The sequence below is a fragment of the Mus pahari genome, chromosome 20 (assembly GCF_900095145.1).
Source record: "Mus pahari chromosome 20, PAHARI_EIJ_v1.1, whole genome shotgun sequence".
NCBI lineage: Eukaryota > Metazoa > Chordata > Mammalia > Rodentia > Muridae > Mus > Mus pahari.
Window position 1 is genome coordinate 42,882,173 of NC_034609.1, and position 24,803 is coordinate 42,906,975.

Consider the following 24,803-nt stretch of genomic DNA (forward strand, 5'->3'; position numbering starts at 1 on the left):
CTCCAAACTTCAACTATTTGTTCTCTCAGATCCAGAAGTCTGACATCTGGGACTGGCAGGGCCACATTCCCTCTGTAGGATTGGGGGTAGGAGCCTTCTCCTTCCTTCCAGGGTTGGGTGGTCCCAGGTCCTCTTTGGTGACACTTCAGCTTCTGAGTGATGCTCACCCGCCTATCTCCAGTTCTGTCACTCTGATGGCATCGCCAGTGCTGGGGTCAGAACTGTTACAGGGGCCAAGATCTTAGCACAGCTGACGCCTTGGTGGGATTCCATTCAGAATCTGGAGGGCACCGCCTGCCAACACTAAAACAAAAGCCTAATACAACAATGTCTGCAGTTCTGGGAACATCTCTAAATGTACTAACTTTGTTTTGGGGTTTCTGTGGTTCCATTTCTGGCTAACTGTTCTTGCTAACTGAAGTACGTCAACCCAGAACATGGCCTTTATACTTAAAATCTCACCCTGAGGGGCTGGAGAGATGGCTCAGAGGTTAAGAGCACTGACTGCCCTTCCGGAGGTCCTGAGTTCAAATCCCAGCCACCACATGGTAGCTCACAAACATCTGTCCATCCGTAATGAGATCTGACGTCCTCTTCTGGCGTGTCTGAAGACAGCTACAGTGTACTTACATATAACAATAAATAAATCTTTAAAAAAAAATCTCACCCTGAGAAAGGCTCAATGCTACATTGGGTAGCCACCAGCCAGCTAAATAGACTTTCTATTGGCTTGAGCCCTTCTCCCGGGGAACACCTCACAGCAAGGACCCCATCAACCCAGGCTGAATTTACTCCTGGAGGCTTACGAAGAACCACCCTCTGATGTGACGTTTAATGTGCTAGGGTTTACAGTCGCCATGGAAACAAAGTTTTGTGCCTCTCTATGAGGGATTGTCTAGGCTAGTGGAGGTAGGGAAGAGATGGCCTACTGGGGGTAACAGCATCAGCTGAGCGCCAGGATCCACCTCTCTGCTTCCTGACCGGGGTTCAGCGTGAGCAGCTGCCTCTCTCCTCCCACCGTGACTCCCCTACCAGGGTTGAATGTAAAACAAATGCTTAAGTTGCTTTGTCAGGCAACTTTGTCACAACAGTGAGGAAAGTGACACGGGAGGGGTTGGAAGAGGACGTGTCTTCTCCCACCCAGCCGCATTCAGCCGACCTCCGTGACTGGCATTGCACCACACAGAGATTCGCAGCAGTCCTGTCTCACTTGCTAGGAGAGGACAGAGCTAGAGTCTGGTCTTCCCCCCCACTCCCCCCCCCCCGACCCTGGATATTGCTGAGGGCCCGAAGGTGGCTCGGTCTGTAAAGTGCTTCCTGAACAGAGAGCTGAGTTCGAGGCGATGAGACCCCGGGGGTCGCAGCTCTGGGAAGACACAGGGGAGTAATTCCCATGGCTCGCTGGGCACGCCGGTGAGAGACCTTGGCTCAAAAACCGAGATGAAGATCAATGGAGGAAAACATACAAGTGGGGTGCACACACATGCCTGTGCACTTCCTCGAGCACACATCTGTGAGCACACGTGTGCATGGGGATACACACACACACACACACATTGAATCAATGAGATCTTTTTTTTTTTTTTTCCCTCCAATGACTTAGCTTTCTTCAACTGTACAATATATTGTTACTGCTGCTTTGAGCCAAGGTCTCACACTGTAGTTCAAGACTGGCCTGGGACCTCATTACATAGCCCAGCCTGGCCTTAAAGTCACAGCAATCCTCCTGCCTCTAACTCTCCAGTGCTGGGGTTACAGGTGTGCCACACCTACTCCTGTGGTTGCACTATTTTGTGTGTGCTGCTAACACCCAAGCAGGGGAGTGTTGGTACAAGAATGTATCACTTCCTGCTTGTTTCTACAACTTAAAAATGTGTCTCCAAAATTCCTCTCCAAAGAGGGGGGGACCTGTGTGCAGAGTACCTTCTTTGAAGAGGACACCTCCAGTTGTCAAACCCAGGAGTGCAGTTTATGACCAAATAAATTTCAGATGCCTTGAGACTGTGTGAAGCCTGCTTTTCTAGATACATTCTTTGGGGGCGAATTCACAGAGAATGAAAGGACTCCACTTTCAAGGAGAGAGTGAAGGGAGTTGACTGCGGTGACCTCACTCGCGTTGCTCAAGGTGTCCAGAGCAGACATTTCAAGAAAGGCTACATGCTTCTGGTTAGGCCCCGCCCTTGGCTCAGCTGTCAAGGCTGGCTCCAAACTGCACACCCCAGGGGTTCCCAGGAGGGGTGGCTGTTTTGCCTGAGGACATTCCTTAAAAGGTGGGTTCTAGAGTCTTCCAAGGTGAAGAAAGAAATGAAACAGAACCTGTCAAAGGAAGAATCAAAACCCTTGGAGTCTGTAGGGGTGACTGTGGTATGTCAGGTGACAAGAAGAGAGACGGAAACCAGACGGAAGCTCCAGGTGTCAAGACAAGAGCCCAGCTTACTCCAGATCAAGGTAAACGATAAAAGGCAGAGAGTATTCGCCTTAAAAAGCCAGTATCAAGCAGGAGAGAGGTGGGAGAGGCCAGCAGGGCAGACTAATGTGGGGAGAGCAGACTCAGAGGGGCAGAAAGTAGCTGGAAAGGAAGGAATGTCAAAGCCCCTCTCCCTGCCGGGCAGTGGTGGCACACGCTTTTAATCCCAGCACTTGGGAGGCAGAGGCAGGTGGATTTCTGAGTTCAAGGTTAGCCTGGTCTTCAGAGTGAGTTCCAAGACAGCAAGGGCTACACAGAGAAACCCTGTCTCGAAAAACCAAAGCAACACCAAAACAAAACCCAAAAGCCCCTCTACCGATGTCCGATCAAGTGCCTGCCAATAGAAAGCATGGGACCAGAAAGTTCAAACTTAAAGTTAGCTTATAAACAACACACTTCGCACGCAGCTCACAGTGCCATGGAGAAGGCCTGGGAACACGGCCTGCAGGGCAACAATAAGGATTCAGAAAATAAAAATCTAGCGGAAGTGCGTCCACCGGCTACGTTTCCTCATCACAATGCAAACCTTAGCCTCCCAAGCCTGTGTACCCACACAGCCACCTCCAGTCGCCGTGGAGTCATCTTGGGGGGGTGTTCCGTGACATCTACCACGCAGAGTCCCCTCTCACGCATTCTGCACATTCTCATGCCTGCCCACAAATTCCAATTTCCACACATCTGGTGGGAGCGCAGCTGTGGTGATGGGATCCAGGAGCCAGAGCTGCGCAGGGGAGGTGGTAGCCAACCAGCACATCTGATGGCCAGAATCCGGCGCCATCAGCAATGCCCCGGGAAGGTGAGGGGCTCCTCTTCACCAGAGCATCCTTTCTTAGAATCACCTGAGGCAAATTGCAGAAGACTCAGGAGAAAACGGAGCCAAGTTCCCATGTGTTCTCCGCAAGAACCACAGACTCTCCTGAGAACTCAGGTGCCCGTGCCAGGCAGTGACAGAGTCTTCTCTCTGCACAAGCATGCATCGGCAACAACAGCAAGCAGGCCTTGACATTTGTTCTGGAAGTTTCTCTTTGGCGCACACAGAATGTGTTCTTACCCTTCTCCCAGAGACTCAGTCCACAGGGGGGGGGGGGACACCAGTGGCCTCCTGGCTTATACTCAGAGCCATTTCTTCCCCTGAAGCTCCCCCGACTTGCACATAGTGGGTCTCTCCTCTCTCATTGTCTACCCTGCAGGCCCTCCATGCACAGTAGGCAGTTCGCCCTATTGCTCTCTCAGGTCCTTTACGCTCTTCCTGCCATGTCCACATCTTTGGAGACAGTCTCTCAATCCACTTCTCTGGCGCTGCTTTCCTCTGGGATGCAGACTCACGCGGGTGGGGTAGGCAGTGTCTCTCTCATTTCACAGAGAAGTAAACTGAGGTGGAGAGAGGAGGGGAAAGTCACCCAAGGTCACACACGTCTGGAAGCTGGACTGCAAAGCTGAGGGGGTCCAGCAGTTTCCCTCATTTTTTTTTTAGGACTGGGGTGGGGGGCGGGCTTAAGTCTCCTGCTGGGGGAGGGGCCTCACAGCGGGAGCAGGCATCGTGGTGGGGGATGGGCGGCGGGATGATGGAGGTGCTTCGCCTTTAAGAGAGAAAGATGCAGGGGACAAGTGAAGCCCACTAAAGCGTCCCGTCAGGTTGACTAGGACGACAGTGGCCACCACTTGGGGGAGCCAGTGAGGCACGTGGTAACTATTTGCTCAAACGGGGCAGGTTAGTCACACAAACAAATATGCAGTCAGTTGATCAAGTGCCAGAAGTCATAAGTAAACCCAGGATGGGACATGACCCAGGGCCACCTCTGTTCCGTGGAGCTAGGGACCCTGGTCCACCTTAAAGCCTTGTGGCTTTCCAGAGCACACACTGGGCAGCCCGAAGTGTACCCCTCTCCATGTCATAGGGTACCAGTGTGCTGCCGATGCAAACACTCTCTGTGCAGAGCCCTTCGGGACCACACTGTTTTCCTGGGACAGGGTTTGCTGTTCTGATCATTAGAAAGAGAGGAGTGTGCTCTACAGGTAAACATAAAGGTCGGAGATCTTCCACAGGTGGCTGTGGCGCCCCCAGTTTCCGTACTCCCAAGGGCGCATCTACATAGGTGTAGGTAAGACTCCTGTAGGTAAGGTCTCAGCTTTCTGCTCTATTTCAGCTACAGATGCGGCCAGGTGGCTCAGAGAGGCCAGATAATTGACTGGCCCGGAGCTGCTCTATCCCAGGTAAGGCTTTTAACTCAGGACTTCTCCCTTTCAGGCGATTCTTATGCTCTGGCAGGTTTGGACAAGAATCAGAGCTCTGAGACCACACAGTGGCTTCCTGATCCTTCCAGAGCCCCTGCGGCTGACCCTTGGAGTTTGGGGTCCTGACGCCAGCGGGGCGGGCCAGGCGTGCAGAGGGCGGAGCTGCTGAGCCCTGCCCAGGGGCGGGGCTCACCTTGGGACCAGGTAGGCAGCTCCCCGGCAACCTGGCCGCCCGGGAAGCCTGGGCGCGCAGCAGCCGCGGCCTCGCTAGGGCCCCAGGGACGCGGGCAGGGACTGCGACCAGTCCCTACGGCCGGCTGTGGAACAACCTGGACACCCGTTCAACATGGGGAGACGCCTCAAGTTTCTGCAGAAACTGGCCTTCTTGGGCCAGAACCACCGGTACAAGGCGCTGGAGAGGGACGAGGTGGAGACCCTGGTGAGTCTGGGCGATTTGGTATGAAGCATGGGGTTAGACCCCCACATCTGTCCCCTGGGACTCTGTATCTGACCCCTGGGACCGCGTGGCTCACTGGACTCTGAGATTCTTCTCAACACCTCTGTTGACTCTGAAAAGAAACTAGCTTCGAAGTAAGCAGCTCCACCTGGCTCAAGGCGCAGGACTCAGCAATTAACTTGGCTAGGCCAGCCCATTTTGAGACCAAGAAACTGAGGCCTGTGCTCTTTAAGGGCATGGAGTTAGCAGGCCACCTAGCCAGGGAGTTAATTCGTTTTCTCCGATTCAGGGGAGTTTAAACGCCTCTCTACACAGAGAGACAGCCGCATGAACTTTTAAAGAAAGGCTGCTGGGATTGAAAGGGATGGGGACCAAAAACAAACAAACCAACCAAAAACAAGCAAACAAACAAACAAACAAAGCCACACAAAATCCCGCTCAAGTTTAAGAGTGAAAATTGAAAATTGAAGCGGCTTAGCGGGGCTCCTGTAGAGAGGACTTTCCTCTGCATCAGTGTGGTTTTTAAAAAGCTGCTCTGAGCCAGGCATGGTAGCACACGTCTCTTACCCCAGCACTTGGGGGGCAGGGACAGGTAGATCTTTGAGATGGAGACCAGTCTAATCTATATAGTGAGTTTCAGTCCAGCCAGAGCTACCCAGAGCAACCCTTTCTTAAAAAGCGAACCAAAACCCCACTCTGAACCTTTTCCTGTCTTTGAACCTCAAGGGGGCTTCTGGGATAACCTTACAGAGCTCCAGGGCAAGAAGTTTCTCTACAGGACCAACAACCATAACGCTGTTTCTGTGACTCTGATGGCGCCGTTGGGGTCCAGCCAGTAGGTTGGTGACCCACCAGCACAGCTCCCCACCCCTGCCAGCTTTGTCAAGTCTGAGAGTGGAAACTCCAAGCACACCCAGAACTCCGTGCTTGTCCACGGGGAGCTGACACCTGTGCTCTTTAAGGGACATGAAGTTCTCAGGCCACCTAGCCAGGGTGTCTTGTCATGCCAAGGGGGAGGAGGGTCTAGGTTAAATTTGTAACAACAGAAGATGTTTTGTAATATTTCAATTTTATCTTCTCCCAAGGAATGCCATGGTCAAAACACTTGATGGTGTAGTTCTTAGGTATCTATCTATGCATTTGTTTACAAAGGTTATTGTATGCATCCGTGTTGGTGTTGATGTAAGAATTCTGGTCTTAGGGCTGTGAACCACAGAACCCAAAACTATCCGTGTTTCTCTGCCACCTCACAGGTTAGTGGTGTACTATAATCCTTCACTAATGCCAAGTGTGTCCTTACACGTTTGTAACGTGTGGTTAGCAGGAGTCAGAAGTGTATTTGTTGACACTGACGACTTCCTTCCACCTTTTTCTGTTTTTTGTTTTTTTTTTTTTTTTTTTTTTTGCCTCTGTCTTTTGATGTTTTGGGCAAGGCTAGGGGCTCCTGATGTGTAGCCAGTTGTCATCAGGGATTCTAAGAGTGTGCAGGTGTGGTCTTGGTGAAGTCCACCTGGAGATGCTCTGAGCCAGGTGGACTTCGTTCCCCCCGAGCTATTCAAAGGTCCCCCAAGCTGTTCAAAGGCAACCTGTCTGCAGGTGTATTTCCCACCTGGCCATACACTCTGTAGCACACTGAAGGTGAGGGAGCCTTGGGCATGTGATGACCAGTAGTGCAGACTTATGGGGAGGTCAGCAATACAGGCAATCCTCAGAAAAAGGCCAGCTGTGTGGTGTACTGTCTCCAAAGCTGGCCTTACAAGCACGAGGCACGAAATAAGGTTGCACAGTCAGGGTCTGGGGAGAGTGGAACTCAACAGTGGATCGATGCATAAATCCCTGGCTTCCATCCCCAGTACCACAAGAAACCAAACAACCACACTAAAAACCGGTCTCCAGGAATGAGATAAAGGAAGAAGGCTGGGGAGACACTGCATCCTGCCGGGGCTGGAACCCTGTGGCCCCCCAAGAGACTTTGGGGAGGAACCCAATTCACTCTGGGATCGTCTCTGCAACTGTCGTGACTTGGCCTTATGATCATTTGGTCTGTGCTGTGTCGCGGGTACTGGTTGGTTTCACAGCACACGCAGCTGTCCTGAGACTGGCTAGGTCCCCTCCGAGGCCTTTGGCCTCCAGATGAACTTTATGACCGTTTTGGCACAGAGACGAGCGCCAAGGTTCTGACGGGCATCATTTGGTTCTCGCCAAGTCTTGATTGGACAATCTTGGGCAGCGAAGAAGGTAATACAGCTCACAGTCTTCACAAATTAGTTTGTGGGGAGGGGAAGAGAGTGACAGGTAAAGGAGGAAGAAGAGATGCTTCATCAATGGTCTTATTGATTCAGATGTGCGGAGGAAGAAAGCCAAAGAGTCTAGAAGGGGCAGAGACAGAGAGAGAGAGATGGGGAAATCCCCAAGTTACAGGGTTCAAACCAGATTTGAGGTTCAACACCCAGCTGGTGAGGTAGCGCCTTTTTCCTGTGTTTCCAGAGTGATGAATGGACAGGTGTCTGCAAGACTCTTTGGTTTTGATGCTGGACAAAGCTCTCTCTCATGTTCTGTACAGTGGGAGAAGAAGAGACTAGAAATTCCTGCTCCAGAGAAGGCTGGGTGCCAGCTCCAGGGATCTTGGCTCTACCCTCGAGGTCGCTTCTGAGGTGGACGTGACCCCCACCTGTCCTGTTATCCTGACTATTGACCTTGCCACCTTTTGGGGCTCTCCAGATCCAGGTCTGAGTGCCAGGAGATGGCATGTGCAGTGGGCACCGTGTCATTCGACCCTGGTGCCAGCAACTTTCCTGTGTTGGGTTGGGCCGGGGACAATGCCCCCACTCTCTGCCCTTAGGCATCCATCCGGGTGGGTGGAAGCAGGTCACTGTTGACCTTGACTGTGGAGTGTGGAGCTGAGAGAGAGAGAGAGCAGAGTTTGAGATTAACAGGAGTAGAAAGATGGGTGAGCCTGGCAGAGTGCCAGACAGGAGGAGGGAAATACAGGGGCTAATCTGAGAAGGTCAGGCTACACGGAGGTACCCCAGGAGTCTTGGCAGAAAGAATCTGGCCTTTCTACTTACAGTCATGGGGACCTTTGACTGGTTTTAAATCAGGACTTGGCAATTGTTCACATATTCATAAACATGCCAGACTTCAGAGACTCAGTAAAGAAAACAATCACAGATTTGTATGTTCAAGACTGGATGCTCAGGCTGGAGAGGTGGCTTCTCCGTTAAAGTACTGGTTGCTCTTCCAGAGGACCCAGGATCGATTCCCAGACCCACATGGCAATTCTCAGTCATCTGTAATTCCAGTTCTAAGGGATCTATGTACTCTTCCAACGTATGGGATCACTGCATACATGAGGTCACAGGCACACACCCATATACATTAAAAAAAAAAAGACTAATTAAAAATAAAAACAAGCCAGGCAGTGGTGGTGCATGTCTTTAATCCCAGCACTTGGGAGGCAGAGGCAGGTGGATTTCTGAGTTCAAGGCCAGCCTGGTCTAAAGAGTGAGTTCAAAGACAGCCAGGGCTACACAGAGAAACCCTGTCTCAAAAAACAAAATAAATAAATAAAAAACAATGACCTAACCCTTGTCTAGCATGTGCAAAGCCCTGTATATATGTATTTATATATACATATGTATATATAAATATATGTATATAACATATATATGTATATATGTTACTATATACTGAGCAGCTGTATGTGTGCACACATGCATGTGTGTTCATATGTGCATATGCGTGTAGCCTTTTTGATATGAATCATGTCAGTTAAAGAAGCCGGCAGGGAGTGCAGGCATTTTCCTCAGCCCAACCCAACACACAACAATTGCTAGAGCCGGAGTCGAATGACAAGATGTCCATTGCACATAAAGAGATGATATGTATAGATGACACACATATATTATAAAGCACAGAATTTATGAACACGTATTCTTAGCCTGAGGCTGACTCACAACCGTCGGAACAGAACTCACCGATACACAGGGGTCTTTGAGGAAAGGCTTGTACCCTCTTCCCTTGTCGTCTTAACACTGGGCTGTGACTTCAGTTCACATTAACATTCAACTTGCTAATCAAAGGTGCCACAGGCTCAGCTGTGGGCACGGGCTTGTACTTAGAAAGTTCAAGGCTGCTGTGACGAGACCTCCAAGGACCGAGACCCAAGTCATGATGTGCAATGGCTGGTTCCGTTCTCCACGCCTGGCTGAAGAACACTTCCCCCCCCCCCCCCCAGCCTGGAGCAGATACTTGCACTTGTACAGCTGAATGTTCCTGGCTCAGGGTCGCTCTCAAGGTGGCGGTCACACTGTGTGCAGAACTGTGGTCTCACCACTATGGCTGTGGCAGGCCTGTTTGCTGGCCATGTGGTCCTCTCCACGGGGCTCACTGTGGCCCAGCAGACGGGGACGGCTCAGTGGGGTAAAGGTAGCCTTAGAATACCCAAATCGAACCCCATGGATGAGGACTAACAACTTCTGCCGTACCTCTGCACTTCCAGGAAGGAGCGCCAGGCTTAGTCCCCTCCATAGGGAAGGGATGAGGGGTGGCACATTGCTTGAGGGGACACTAGAGAGCAGGGTGGTAATTAGGGGCTCCCTCAGGCTGACCTCCCACAGTAGTGGGACGACTTCCAGCCAGATGTGCACATCTGTCATCCCAGCATTCTAGAAGTGGAGACAGGAGGATCTACATTCAGTCTCCCCTGCCTCCGTAGATAGATAGTTCAGGGAAAGCCTGGGCTACATGAGACCCTGCCAAAACCGAGCAGAACTGACATGATTCGTATAAAAAATACTACACATACATGCACATACACACATGCACACACACAGATACACATGCACACACACATGTACACATACAGAGATGCACATACATACAGAAATACACATACACATATGCATACATGCACACACATACACACATGGACACATGCACACATGCACATATACACAGATACACAATGCACACACACAGATACACACATGCACACATGTACACATGCACACACGCACACACAGAGATACACACATGCACACATGGACACATGCACACACAGAGATATACATATACATGCACACATACATGCACACACATATATACATGCACACAGATACACACATGCACACACAGATACACACACATGGATGCACATGTACATACATACATGTACATATGCACACACAGAGATGCACATACACATATGCACACATGCACACATGCACACACATACACACATGGACACACACACACACACAGCCTGCTCGGGAGTCCCTAGTTTTGTAATGTTTCCTTTGATGCTATTTTTTTTCCCCTGGCCTCAGAGTTTGGAGTTGTGAGCTTCCTCACACCAAGAATAGCCCTGTCCACACGTGTGTGTCGAATGGGATGTCACTATCTAGGAGCTTCCTAGTTTAAGGTGATCAGTCTCGGGCCTGTGACACCTGGCGGCAAGCTGGCTGTGACCAATAGCTGCAGAACTGGCTTGGCTGCTCGCAGATAAGGAACATCTGGATTACAGGACAGTGTTGCTTCACTTCGGTCTGTTGTATATAATAACTCGCTCTGGGGCTCCTTGGTGGTGGCAGGCAGGGAGCTGTGAACAAAGGCAGGATTCATGTCAGACACCTGCCTGTGGCTGGCTGCCCCTCTCTGTCCCTCTAACCTCCGTAGCTTACACTGCAGAGTCCCCAGCAGAGATCTGTGATGTCTCCATTCTCCTGTGTTTTGAGAATCTTGTCACTAGTGCCACCAGGTCTGTGCAAAGAGATTTAATTTAGTAAGTTCTCAGGCAGCCTGAGGATCCTGGAGAGTCAATGTATAAAGATGACATTGTGGTGTCTGGTTAGTCCTAATGCCACAAACTTTGTCCGGAAAGGTAAAGAAACCTGGAGTCATCTCTGAAGCCGGGATCGACACAGCTGAAGTGTTTGGTGTGTGTCTATGCGTGGCGGGGGTGGGACTAGGAGCTGGGGTTTGGGTCTTCCGAGCATGAGTGAGCACAAGGCTATCTACCAGAGGGATAGGTAGATCCTTAATAACTCTTTAATAAGTCAGCTACTTCTATCAGGCTAGGAACTTGCCTGTCTCATGCTCAAAGTGGTCTGGCTTCTAGAGGACCTAAATGTTGGAGCTCCCCTCCCGCCCTGCTGATGTCCTGTTGAAATGAGAGATGGCAGAAAGTGCATCCGGGAACCTCCTAACTGGGACACACTGGGCCTTGGCCAGGGACCCTGGCTGAGTGAAGAGCTAGCTAGGTGCTTTGCAGGAGCTGGGAGAGGTTGCTGGGAGTCTGAGCAGCTCCATCAGGCCAGACCCCAGCCTGACTCATGAGGAGCCAATGGGAAGTGGGGGACACACACAGGCTGTCATTCTTGGCCTTCCCCACTCCCACTAGTTCCTGGCAGAGTTGCTTCGGGTCAGTACCATAGAGTGAGGGGCTCAGGAAAGGGGCTTGGCTCAAAGTGGTTACGGCTGGTATAAGGGCAGAGCTGGCTGCCTCATTCCCAGGATTGGGTGTGAAAGGAAAACAGATCCTTGTGCAAAAAAATGGAAGAGAGTGTGTGTCTGTCTCCCGCTGTCATGGCTTTTACGAAATTTATTTTATTGGTTACCGTGTATATGTGTATAAGGTGCGCGTTGGGTACAGCACACATGCGGGGGTCTGAGGACAACATCGTGATGTTGGTTCCGTATTTTAATATGGGTTCCGAGCTTGCAAAGCAGGTGCCTTTGGCCACTGAGCCGTCTCGCCAGCCTCAGGGTCTTAAATAACCGTGGTTAGTGGACAGGGGACGAGGGTGTCACAGTACATGTAGGAAGGTCAGAGCACAACTCTGGGGAGTCGGTTCTCTCGTTTCGCCATGTGGGTCCCGGGGATTGAACTCTGGTCATCGGGGTTAGTGACAAGGCTCCTTGACCCACTGAGATACCTCAACGGCCTTGTCTTATGTCCTTAGGATTGCACTTTATGGATAACTACTAGACATATGCAGAGACCCCAGAGGGAGGGAAGTCAATGCCTCTGGAGTAGTGGGTGACGGGAAGTGAAACCTTGAATGAGCAGAGCCATCCAGCCCCACGCTTTGTTCCCTTGAACTTCTTCCTTAGGTGGGATGGGAGATCTTTGCCTCTGTGGTTTTACACCCAGGAAGCCTCAAAGTGGACATGTCTTGGGTTCTCATTGAAAAGGAAGGGGAAGATTAACACTGAGGCACAGTCATTGTGCAGAAGGGAAGGGGAAGTTTAACACTGAAGCACAGTCCTGGTGTGTCCAAAGGGGGAGGGAAAATTAACACTGACACACGATTGTGTCTGTGCTGCCTCGGGCTATTCTGAGCAGTTCCTGTAGTGGTTTTAACTACATGTTCAAAAATTATTTCGTGCATGTGGAGGTCAGAGACAACTTATGGGAATCAGGTCTCTCCTCCGACCATATGGGTCCCAGGACTCGAGCTCAGACCCTCAGACTTGACACCAAGGATCTTTCTTTCTTTGCTGAGCCATCCCACCTATCTCCTTGGAGGGCTTTGGACCTGTCGAACTTTGAGAATGACAGCCGGCAGGGAGCGCAGCACCATTCAGTGGGGCCTGTGGTCACTATGACCACCAGGGCTAGAGGGCTGGGGTCTTTCTCAGCTTCCTGCCGACTTTCTATCTACAGGACCTAGCTGGGGGTGGAGGTTCAATAGTGTCGCTCATGGGTACAGAGGCCCCAGGTGAGCCAGGCCATCCTTGGAGGAAGTGCTGTGTGTCATACTGGAAGCCTGGGATGGAAGGACCAGCTCCTGGCTCCTTCTGAGCTGGAGAACACCATCTCTCTTGCCCATCCTGGTCATCCTCTGAGGGCATCTTGTGTCCTGAGTTAAGAACTCCAACTGATGGACCACCCTCAGTGGCCCTGACTGCAGAGAAGTCATACCCTGAGGCTGGAGTAGTGGTGGTCATGGGAGGAGATGCAGTAAGTTCCTTACAGAAACATCTCCTGAGGAGTCCTTGTCCCCCCAAGGAGCTGCAGCCACCGTGGGAAATCCATGGAGGGTGTGTAGTACTTGAAGTTAGGCCAAGCCCCTGGCTGTCCCCACATCTAGGCAGAAATTTTTCTATTACAAGGCCTCTTCCAGAACTTTCTGTTGCCCCACTGGAGGGAAGAGAGCCCAGTGAAGCATGATCACGTGTAGACAGAGAAGACGTACTCACAACTTGCGATTCTGGAAACTTCCAGAACCAAGGTCATCATTGCACACATGATCTCTCTGAATGGCTGAGTGTATGAGGCCTGGTTAGTTTGTGTGTCACCCACAAGACCACTCATGTAGCCAGGCATGGTGGCAATACTCAGGAGGCAGAGGCAGGCAGATTTCTGAGTTTGAGGCCAGCCTGGTCTACAAAGTGAGTTCCAGGACAGCCAGGGCTATACAGAGAAACCCTGTTTCGAAAAACAAAAACAAAAAGACCTCTCATGTATTCCAGGGATTATAAGTCTTTGCTGCTAGGCAGATCAAATGTGGTTGGTCTTGTGGGTATTGGGGGGTGGCGGTCTGATCTGAGACCACCCCCTGGCCCAGAGTTCCAGCTGCAGCGCCTGGCAGGCCCATCCCTTCCTGGTGTATGAGGGAGGCTGAGGTGACTCGTTTGGTATCTCCCTGGGCTCTGCTGTGTAAGGAGATACTTGGTCATAAGAATCAGTGAGTTGGGTTCATTGCCAGGCTTCTGGGTTCTTCCTTTGCCCTGTCCACAGGACCCTCATAGCTTTTGGGCTGCGTTAGCGGAGTCCTCGTGGTCCTTGCACATCCGCAGGCCACCCCGTGGCACCTGTGGAGAATAAATGAAATGACCAAGAAGTTGTATGGGCCTCCTAGCAGCCCCAGGGAGCGCGTGACAAGTGCAGACACACACTCAGACACTGACACCTAGGGTGACTCTGACACTCTGGGCCTCAGCTGGCCTTGGTGGCTCTGGTGCTCCCTGAGACCCAGCCCTGGTGCTCCCTGGACCGTGAAATCCACTTGATGGATTAGCAGCTTCTCATTGGTCAGACATCTTCCTCCTATGCTCCCTCTCTGGAGTAAGTGAGCAGAGTGCCTGCCCTACTGTAGAGTGTCTTGAGGTAGGCCTGATGAGGGAGGGTGGAGTGCGACAGACAGACAGACAGACAAAGCCTGTTGCTTCTGCTGTGCTACGGACACTTTCTGGAGGAGGGGGTGGGGCTCAGGGAACTGAGACTTGCACTTGACTGAGACGCTCCTGAGTCACACATCACACACAGGTCGTGGAGCCAAATGCATGGTCATGGTGGCAGTTTCCAGGGGAAATGACGTCTCTTTTCCTCCTCTGTGATCTGGGAGGTGGCTGTGCTCCAGGAAGCCCTGAGGGCAGGTGTCTCTCTGACTCTCACATACACACACACACTCACATACTCTCTCTCTGGTTTCTGCAGACTTCCCTCACAGCTGCTCCTTCCCAACCCGTCCCCCAAGCATGGAGGTAGTGATAGATCCGTGCGCCCTGCCTTCTCTTCTCATTAAATTCTGCCCGCGTCCATGGTTATTAATTGTGGTCTCTGGAGTACTGGGGACTAGACGTGACCCTTCCTGCTTTGTCTTCCCATTTTTCCTCTTTCTATACCTGTCCTATTTTTTTTTTTCCCCTCATGAACCCACAGAAAATCTCAATGGCCACAATCTCACAGCTTCGTCCCCACCACACACTTTGGCCCCATTTGCCTCCCGGGCGCTGTTAGCGTCCAGGCCGCTGTGTGACGGCCAGGCTATGGTGTGCAAGGGCGTTCTGGTTCTTCGCTCTGAAGACTGTGGGATGTGTTGCAAGATTCTCTGGCCCCGGCTGCTTTCCTGTAGACCGCATTGCTCCACCCGGCCTTGTAAGAGCTTGTGTAATGCCTTCACGTCCCCACGCCTGAACCTACCCTGTGCACAGTGGGGTAAATGGTGCACATCCGAGGTGCCTCCTGGGAAAGCGTGATTAAGTAGAGGATTAAATATTTAGATCATTAAGTCGCGATAAGTATTAAGTAGGGGGTGGAGCATTGAGGGCGCCACCTGAGGGCCGTTCGTGTGTGTGTGTGTGTGTGTGTGTGTGTGTGTCCCCTGCACACACCTGCATGGAGGTCAGGCCAGAACCTTGAGTTGTGTTTGTTCCCTGTAACACCATATTTTGTCTCCCACTGGCCTGAAAATTGCCAGAGCTTCTAGACTGGCTGGCCAGAGAGGGAGTCATCTCTCTCTCTGCCTCGAACCTGCCTCCTTCCCAGGACGGCTTGGTGGTTTGTTTTTGTTGAATTTAGTGAGGTTTATGGAAATTTAGCTTGGATCCTTATGCTTATAAGGCTCAGTTCTCGTTGTTAGTCTTTAATTATAGGTAGGTGTTATTACATGTCCCTGTCTACCTTCAGTGAGACATCTCAATTCCCCTGCCCCTCAGCTCCCCCCATATGCCCCCCCCCGAGTCCTGCAACATTGCTAGGCAGGCGTATTCACCTTGGATGGTGTCCATACCTAGCTAGGTTCCTTTCCCATTTTGATCCCTTAGAGGGGGCTCCCAGAGGTTCCGAAATTTCAAGAGCTTGTCTATAGTTAGACGACTCGCCTGGGAATGTGAAGGCTGGTCCTCTGACTTGTAAGTTTTACTCCTCTGTGCTGGATAATTTTCTCTTAGGCTCCTCAGCCTCTTTTCAAACTGTTTTATGCAACCAGCCCCGTGGACACGGACTGTGTGTCAAGTGAGTAAGCCAATCATTCTTCCTGTCTCTTCCTGGCCAGATGAATCCCAACCCCCAACACGGCTCCAGCCAGGGACCTGGGATCAGAGACGGAACCTCACTGAGGTTAGGGGTCCGATGCTTCCCACAGGGAGGCCCTGGGCATCACAGGAAGAAGCAGGCAGGTTTTTCTCAGGGCTGGAGGAAAGCCACCTTTATGGACTAGTCCACAGAGGTGGCCTCAAGACCAGCCGGCAGAGCCTGGAGCTCAAACCAGGGTTGGACTCTGCTTCCAGGAACACAGGCGTGGTGCTTCCTGGAGTCGCCTTCCTTGTCATCCTGGACCCAGCTCAGGCCTTGCGACTTCCTGCTGTGCAGGCCACAGCAGGTCTTAAAGAAACCCACCTGGCACGGCCAATCCCAGAAGGAGTGGGTGGGTGACGTGGAGCCGCGGCTCTGTCTGTGAGGCAGGGAGGTGGACTGGTGGCACCACTGCCCAACAGGAGGTAGGCTCTAGTGCTCAGGCCTCCTCATCCTGGGACACCACTTGCCCCCTTCAACCAAGTGGTCACTGCGAATCGCCAACCTTACGGACAGACCCGGAAGCGGGTACTCGCCAGCTTGGCAGCTGTGCTGGGCCAGATGTGCTCAGTGACTATGCAAAGTGGGTCCGCAGCTGTAAGGGGGACCTGTTTGGAGACCAGTAGACAGACACTGAATGCTCTTCATCCAGATCCTTATAGTTAATACATGTCTATGCTTACCACCTCATCTTCACCCTTGTCATCCCTATTTGGGCACAAATTACATGATGATCCATTACCCCTAAACACTTGAAGATGTTTATTCCTAATTGCAATAAGGATTGTATGGTCCTCTATGTATCTCTTGTAGCCACAGGAGCCATTCATGTGGTGTATGGACTCGCTGGGGTCTGGAACCTCCTTGTCACCTGCTATATGCAATGGTTTCTTGGTTTTCCTGATCATTGAGGTCCCTGACTTTCTTCCAAGATCAATAGAACTTTTTAGTTTTTCAAGTCAAGGTTTCTCTGTGTAGCCCTGGTTATCCTGGACTTTATTTGTAGACCATGCTGGCCTCCAGTTCACAGACATCCACCTGCCTCTGCCTCCCAAGTGCTGGGATTAACAGTGTGTGCTACCATGCCCATTCTGAGGTCCCTGAAGATCTTAAAGATTCCACGCTTATAACTTTGTGGAACGATCCCCCATTTGGGCTGGGCGGGTGTTTCCTCAGATATACATTAGGTCCACTCTCTAAAGGGCCTTGTGGAGTGTGTGTGTGTGTGTGTGTGTGTGTGTGCTCACTGTGTGCTGAGGTTGGCCTTGAGTTGGGCGTTTCCTCTATTCTTCGCTTTCTGAAACTGAGTTTCTCACTGAACTTGGAGCTCGCTGGTTCCGCTGTATCGTCTGCCTCTGTGTCCTCAGCTCTGGGACCACAGACATGTGTGGCTTTTTACATGCGTGCTGGTGGGCACTGAACTCTGATCCTCATGGCTATGCGCCAAGCCCTTTACCAACTGAGCCAGGTCCCCAGTGTCCTTGTGATGCTGAGTGTCCCATTGTTGGTGGTGGCAGCTCCTAGCCTGAGCTGGGACTGACGTGTCTCTCTCTGGCCTGCCTGGGTGATGCTTGCCTGAGTAAAAGCGTGACGAGTGATGTCCCAATCCCACTCTTCAGCCACTTCCTGCGCCTCCTCTTCTCCCCGCCCCTTGAGTCATCCCCCAGCCGTGTGAACACATGCATTCCGCTTTGACTCTGTTTGTGTCTGCTGCTGTCAGTACTCACTGCTCTAGGTGCCCAGATCTGTCTTGTGAGAGACCCTTCATAAGGTCCCCTTGCCCTTCCAGCCTTCCCCAGAAGCAGGTGAGACCACTGAAATGGGAAGAAATACTAGGCTGGACTCACGAGAAGCAGCCTTGTCTCTTAGGTCCTGGTGTGCATTTTGCTTGGGCCACTGGGTTGAGAAACAAACAAAAACCTCTTTGTTTGTCTTTGCTAATGGGATGAGGGGGGTGTGTAGGCACACACTGTTTGTCTATACTCAGCCTTGTGTCTGTGCATATATACACCCCGTACATTTCAATCCAATAAATCCCAAACAGTCTGTGTCCACTCCCCGAGCACTTCGTGGTAATAGGGCTATTTCTGAATCACGTGGTTTACCTGTGTGCGAACGATCTCCTCCCCTTGACAGCTATGTGTTGGTTTCCGATTACTTTGGCTGTCACTCAGCCCAGCTGTGTTCCCTGACAATGCTGTCCCTCTTGAACAGCACACCTGGTGGGTCATGATATGTCTTACTGAGAGCTGGATTCTCCTTTAGCCCTTGCTTCATACACACACACACACACACACACACACATATGCACATGCACATGCACGCACACACCCCACACTTACATATGCATACACACCCACATACATACACTCTCATGTATACACATGCACACGTACACATACATGCATACATGCATACATGCACGCATGCAAATACATGCATACTCTAGACACCATTGCAGCCCAGGCAGGAACTTGTTGCCCATCTTGACCTTAGGCTGCAGCGGGGCTGTCTCTCAGCAGCCTCAGCTGTGTGCTCTTATTGAGGTCATACCACAGGGTGTCTCACCAGGATTTGAGAAAGCTATGGGCTTTGCTGAAGGAGGCCCAGTGGGCAGGTAGGGCACCAGAATTCGAATCCCAAGCAAGCAGCCTCCGGTCTAGCCACAGCTCCCTGAGTTGTTGCCTTGAGGAATTTTCCCCACTTGATACTAAAAAGCACCGGGCCCTACTGGGCTCACTTGCAAAATCTGCCCCCTCTCTTTCTCTACCGCACGTACACTATGCCAGGAGACCTGCCTGTCAGGGTGCGTAGGACCTAAGACTCCTCCAGAGCTGCTCTCTGCCTGCAGCACACCCTCTGGGCTGGAAGGAGGAGAATGGGAGCTTTTTCTCATAAGTCCCTTTCCCTAGAGAGCTGGGTCTTATGGTCTCTCAGCATTTCTTCCTGGGGTAGCTGCTGCCCCTCTGTCTATCCTTACCCCCAGGCAAGGCAAGACTGCCCCCCCACCTTAAATCAGTAACTCTTACATTAGTTCAGGACTCACAAAAGCACAAAACCACCCCCCATTGTCCCTGCCTTTAGCACCAGGTTCCCAAACTCAAAGGCCACCAGAGTCCCCACTGTCTGGCGGATTCTGCTGGAAGCGTCTTCCACCTTCTTTTCCTCCGTGTTTTGTATGGGTCACCTTCTTGACAGCAACCTACAGGTCTTTTTTCCTTCTCTATCTCTCGTTAATGGCGCCACTATTTGGGGAAGACTCCGTGGAAATGTCCATTATAGCTAAACACCTGCCGTGGGAACTCATAGTTTTGTGTGCCTGTGATGTAACAGCCCAAACTGGATACAACCCACATACCCGCCCCTCCGACCAGCTAATAAATCACCATACTGGGCTGCTATAGACTGATGGAATGAAACGCCCGTGGTCCCACAGAGCGACAGAGAGTGACCTGCAGTGGCTGGTAGATAAACAGCCACTCTCACAAAGACAACAGGAGGGCTGGGGTCCCTGGGTGTGACAGTTCTATGGGTTTCTGGAGCAGGCAGAGCAGATCCATGTGTAAAGCAAGGTTGAATACTTCTGGAAGGCAGTGTGTGAGAGATGCCCAGTGCCAGGGGGATTCTGGGACCTGTAAGTTCCATGCTGGTTCTGGGCGGGGTTCACTCAGGTGTACACACATGTGAGTGTCCAGACAGCTGTTTGTGATTTGCACGCCTGACTATGGCAGGCATTCTTCAACCAGGGAACTCGGGGAGGTCTCTTGGTCTTCTTTCAGGGTCAGCGTTGGGCCATGCATCGTGATGGTCTGCTGGTTGGCCAGCCAGCCCACCAGTGGGGGTGTGGGTTGGCACGCTAACCCGGAACTGTTATAAACAGCGAGGCTCTGGGAAACCCCTTCTGTGGGAAGGTCTGTCTGAACAAGACATTTCTAACATAGATGCATTTCTAACATAGATGGTGTCCCACACCCTGCAATGGGACCGTCCTGGTTTATGCCCCGCAGCTGTATGTGAGAGGTAAGCTCTCCCTGGCACCAGAACTAATGTGTGGATATCCTTGGCTTTATCATGGGATTGGCAGCCTCAGTCCACATCCTTTACCCAGTTTTGGTTAAAAAAAAAAAAAAAAAAAAAGAAAAAGTCGAATGGATGGTCGCTTTCCGCTTTCACAAGCCAGAGACTCACATTTCTCCTGCAGCAGAATTATCTCTGGATGTTGCAGAGCACACAGTGCTCACCCTGTGTGTTAGGATGCCCAGTCTCCTTTCTATCTGGGCTTTGAATGCGTTTCTTAATCTGAGTTTTATCTTGTACATAGAAAGTCCTCTCTCACTCGGAGATCCCAAGAAAAGGCGGGCCCCAGCTTCCTCTTGCACTTGGACGGCTTGTCTTCCTCCTTGTGTTTTTCCTTGTTGATTTAAGCGGCGGTGCTTGCATAATTTCTTGGCATAGCACAGGAACTGTGGTCTCCCAGGCAGCGGGCAGGGTTCTCTGCGTGCAGGAGGAAGCCCGGGGAATAAGGGAACGAGCCAACGGAGCATGGTTAGGGTAGACTCGTGTGGGCTGCAGAGGCCGCTGCACAGGCACTGGCCTCTGTAGGGAGGACGGTGGTGCCACCGTAAGGGACACCCTGTGCTATGACCGCCACTCCCTGCCTGCTCCTGTGCCTGTACCTTCTGACTGCCTCCTTGTGCACGGCTGTGCATGCAGCTACCATGGTCACTCACCTTTCACGTTATAGCACCTACCATGCTGACATTCCTGTGTAAGTGAGACTGTGGCCACCCCCACCAGTGGTGCAGTGTGGGAGGCCTGTGTATCGGTCAGTAGGACTGAGTGGCTGGGTACAGGGAGGTGTTGGAGCATGGAGCTCGGCAATACCATTGTTGCTTTGACCTAACACAAACTTCCAGCACTCCAAGCTACACCCATGTGTTCCTTAGTGCTTGGAGGACAGAGGCCAACCAGGGTCTCCTGTTAAAAGTCAGTCTGACCAGGGTGGCTTCTTGTGCTGGTTCCAGGGGGGGGGGGAATTATTTCCCTGCCTCTCTCCCAGTTCCAGAAGGCCACCTGCTGTTCTTAGCTTGTGACCCCTCCATCTTTATCATAGAGTTCAATGGCTCCATCAAGACAGTACCACATATCTCTCAGTGTCTCTCAAATTCTTCACACCTAGAGTCACTGCAAGATGTACATACACAAACACACACATACCACACACACACACACACACACACATACACACACACACACACGAGACTTATAGCTTTTTTTAAAAAAATCACTATTTTTGGCAATTCTTGAATTCTTAGCAGTCCTCCTGCCTCAGCTTCCCAAGTGCTGAGAATGCACATATAAGCTCAGTTTAAGTAAAAAAAAATTTTTTTTGCAGTAGATGTGTGTCTCAGTTTCATATGCACAAAGGAATTCTTGACTGTTCACCTGAATGTCAGAGGTGACAGGGCCCCTGTCCTCTTTGTTTATGAAGCCTGGTGCTCTCTCTAGGACCTTAGTTTCTGAAAGGAATCCTGCTGTCCCCTCATCACCTAGGTTTGGAGTTTCTTAGGTCTTCCCTCTCCTTTCGTCCAGTAGCCCACTGCAGTTCTGTGATGCCTCTGCTGTGACGGTCCTTACTACTCAGAGAAGGAAACTGAGGCAGAGGTCAGTTTCTCACAAGTATGTCGGAGGAACCCACGTGATACCAGCCCCGGGACAGGGCAGAGATTCCTGGGGTCTCAGTGAAATGAATGGGGCCCCTGTGCTGGACAGACAGGAGGCAGAGAGGACGGGACTGAGCTGCTGAGTCTGTGTCTTCCATGGGAGGCCATATTTGTCCTTTGTAGGTTCCAGCCTGAGCCTGCTGCTGGAGGAAGCTTCTCTGAGAAGTCTCAGTGTCTTGGGCTGTTGCCCCAGGGCTCCACATGGGATCGGCAGGCTGTTTGCTGCAGGAAAACAACCCGGGGGGCGGGGGGGTCACAGAGGAGGCATGGGGCAGGGAAGGTCAGCTAGTATGGGATTCTATTGTACCAAACCCACAGAGGTCAAACCTCAGAGAAAATAAGGCTATGATTGCGAAGACTGGGGAGGAGGGGGCAAGGGGAGCAGATGGGGGTAGGGGAACAGGACACAGAATGGGGACAGACACCTGAAGGGGTGGGTGTCAGTCACCATAGCCAGGTCATGAGACATGGATGTGTCTGATAGCAGCCAGGAGCTGAGTGTCGCCAAGCCTTTGTGTGTGCGTGTGTGTGTGTGTGTGTGTGTCTGTCTGTCTGTCTGTCTGTCTGTGTGTGAGGTATGTGTATGTATTTGTGTGTGCGCATGTATATATGTCTGTGTATGCCTTTGGGTATATGGGAGTATTTGTATATATGTGTATTTGTGTGTGTATATGTGTGTATGTATATATGTATATGTGTGTCTGTCTATATGTATGTATATGTGTGTGTATGTATGTGTGCACACACATGATGTTTCAAGGTCACAGGATACTGCATTTAGAAAGCGAGTGTGGCATAGCCAGAGGGAGAGACACGGGTGTGCTCACACTCAGGGCTGTCTTCCCATGCAGCGGGAGCAGGAGTAAGGGGCTTGGATGGGCACTGCAGAACTAGAGCCAACAGTCCAGTGGCGCATATTTCTCTGGAGAGGGAATCTGCGCCAAGCTCATCATTGGCATGGCGGCATTCCGGGGACCACAGAGCCTGGTGAGGAGCTGTGTCCTTTCTGCCAGGCTCTGGTTCCTGATACCAGACGCAGAATCCCAGAGGCGAATGTGGTTGCTGGTCCCTATAACAAATGGGCCGTCAGGTGCTAACTCTTGCTTGGGGTGCTGCCCTGGTGAGAAAGGAAGAGGAACTTGGACTCCACCTCAGCTGAAGGAAGATGTCGCCACCTCTTCCCTTCCTCCTTCCCAGTTCCCGGCGATGGGCTGAGAAGGAAGAGATGCTATCACGTCCCGGTGTCGGAATTCTGGGAAGACCGCTGTAAACATCTTGATGTGCCCTGGCACTGAGGTCTGTCTGTTGTCGCAGTGTCCCGGGCCTCTGGGCATGTGATGTGCCTTGGGGTCTGGGCACGGATCTCAGCCCTGGAGAACCTAACAGGTGGCCTCTACCCCTTTCCTGGAATTCTTTAGAAAAGCTTATAGAACTAGGGTGTGATACCACATATTGCCACAGGGGGCACTCTCAACAGTTTATGCTTAACCTGGATTCCCACCATAAGGTGGCAGGGTTTTGAACATGTCAAAAAACAAAAAAACAAAAACAAAAAACAAAACCAAAAACCTGAACACATCAATGAAAATCCCCACATGTATGCACATACTATACACACACTTGTTGATCACATGTATGTACACACTACACATGCATGTTGACCATGTGTATGTGCACACTACAATACATATACCACACACATACCATACACACCCTAAAATATAATAATAACACACCATACAGATACCATACACACACACAACAACACACATACTCATTCACCACCACTAGAATATAATAAAAACATACTATAAACATACCGTACACACATACAACATCACACATTCTCATACACCACCACCACACACATACCATACACACACTAGAATATAATAATAACACACCATCCGCATACCGTGCATACATACAACAATACACGTACTCATACAACACCATCACACACATACCATACACACAGGAACATAATAATAATAATAACAACAGACAAAGGTTATTTCCAGACAGAGGTGTCAGTAATAGCCATTGACCATAAATAAATAAATGGCTGAGAGCTGAATCTACCCGTGCTGGGGAGATCTGAGCACCTTTAGAAAGAGCAGTCATCCCGCACACTGTCACTGACGTGGAGAGAAAGCACAGGCGAAAGGTGCTGTGCACACCGCTATCTCTGTAGAGCTCACGTTGGAAAAACCACTTTGGGTGGTTGGAGAGGGAGACTGGGGACTGAAGCCACCTGTCTCCTGATGTAGAAGCGGACCTCATGGGTTGGCAGCTGTATTTGATGAATACTCACTTTGCATATGTGTGCCCTGTTTTACCAGAGGCCACCTAGCAAGATGTCCTATGCTCACCCGCCGCGCTGCTCTCTCCACAGATTGATGAACAGTGCGAGCTGAAAGCTATCGAGAGAGAAAAGACTGTCGCCGCTCTGCCGCCCGGGGAAGCCTGCAAATGCAGCCGAGAGGAGCTGGCCCGAGCCTTCCATGTAAGAATTCCGTAACTGTGTCTATTCCTTTTATCATTGTCCTTACAAAAACACCTCCCGAGATCAGCTTACGGGAGGGGCTATGCTGACTCACATTTCCAGGTGGAGTACAGACACAGAGTCAGAGCGTGAGGTCGCACTGCATCTGCAGCCATGAGTCCTTCCACCCACTGCTCCTTTGGCAGTGATGACAACAGAGACCAGCACTGTTAGGAAACTGCTCAGCCTAGCTTCCTCCAGCCTCTTGTCATCAGGGCTCAAACTCTTCGCCACACCTTCCCCTCACTCTTCATCTTTTATGGCTCCGAGATGCCAACTACAGACATCAAATTCTCATGAGCGTCTGAGGGACTCAGAATTTGTGAGCAGTGTAGGAGAGGCACCAACCCTGGCCTAGGAGTCCAACCTCTGGGGCCACCGGATGGAGCCAACATCATATCTTTAGCTTATGTTATTTGGAACACCAGGCAGACTGGTGACACCCGTATGTGCACACGTGTGCATGCATGTTTGTGTACACACATATGTGTGTTGGTATGTTGTATGCATGCACATATGCATGAATTGCATGTGTGTATAAGGGTATGTGCACATGCATATATGTATTACATGGG

The 24,803-nt window shown here is 51.1% G+C and overlaps 1 protein-coding gene across 1 annotated transcript in view; it reads left to right on the top strand.

The window, feature by feature from the left end:
- Positions 1–4,891: 4,891 nt before the first annotated feature.
- The window catches only part of Atp2c2 (ATPase secretory pathway Ca2+ transporting 2), a 58,562-nt gene continuing 38,650 nt past the window's right edge, over positions 4,892–24,803 (top strand). Inside the window, exons 1-2 of the mRNA XM_021220345.1 lie at positions 4,892–5,141; positions 24,079–24,189. Of these exons, the coding sequence (XP_021076004.1) occupies positions 5,049–5,141; positions 24,079–24,189 (204 nt within the window). The 5' untranslated portion in view covers positions 4,892–5,048. The remainder of the gene's footprint in view (positions 5,142–24,078; positions 24,190–24,803) is intronic.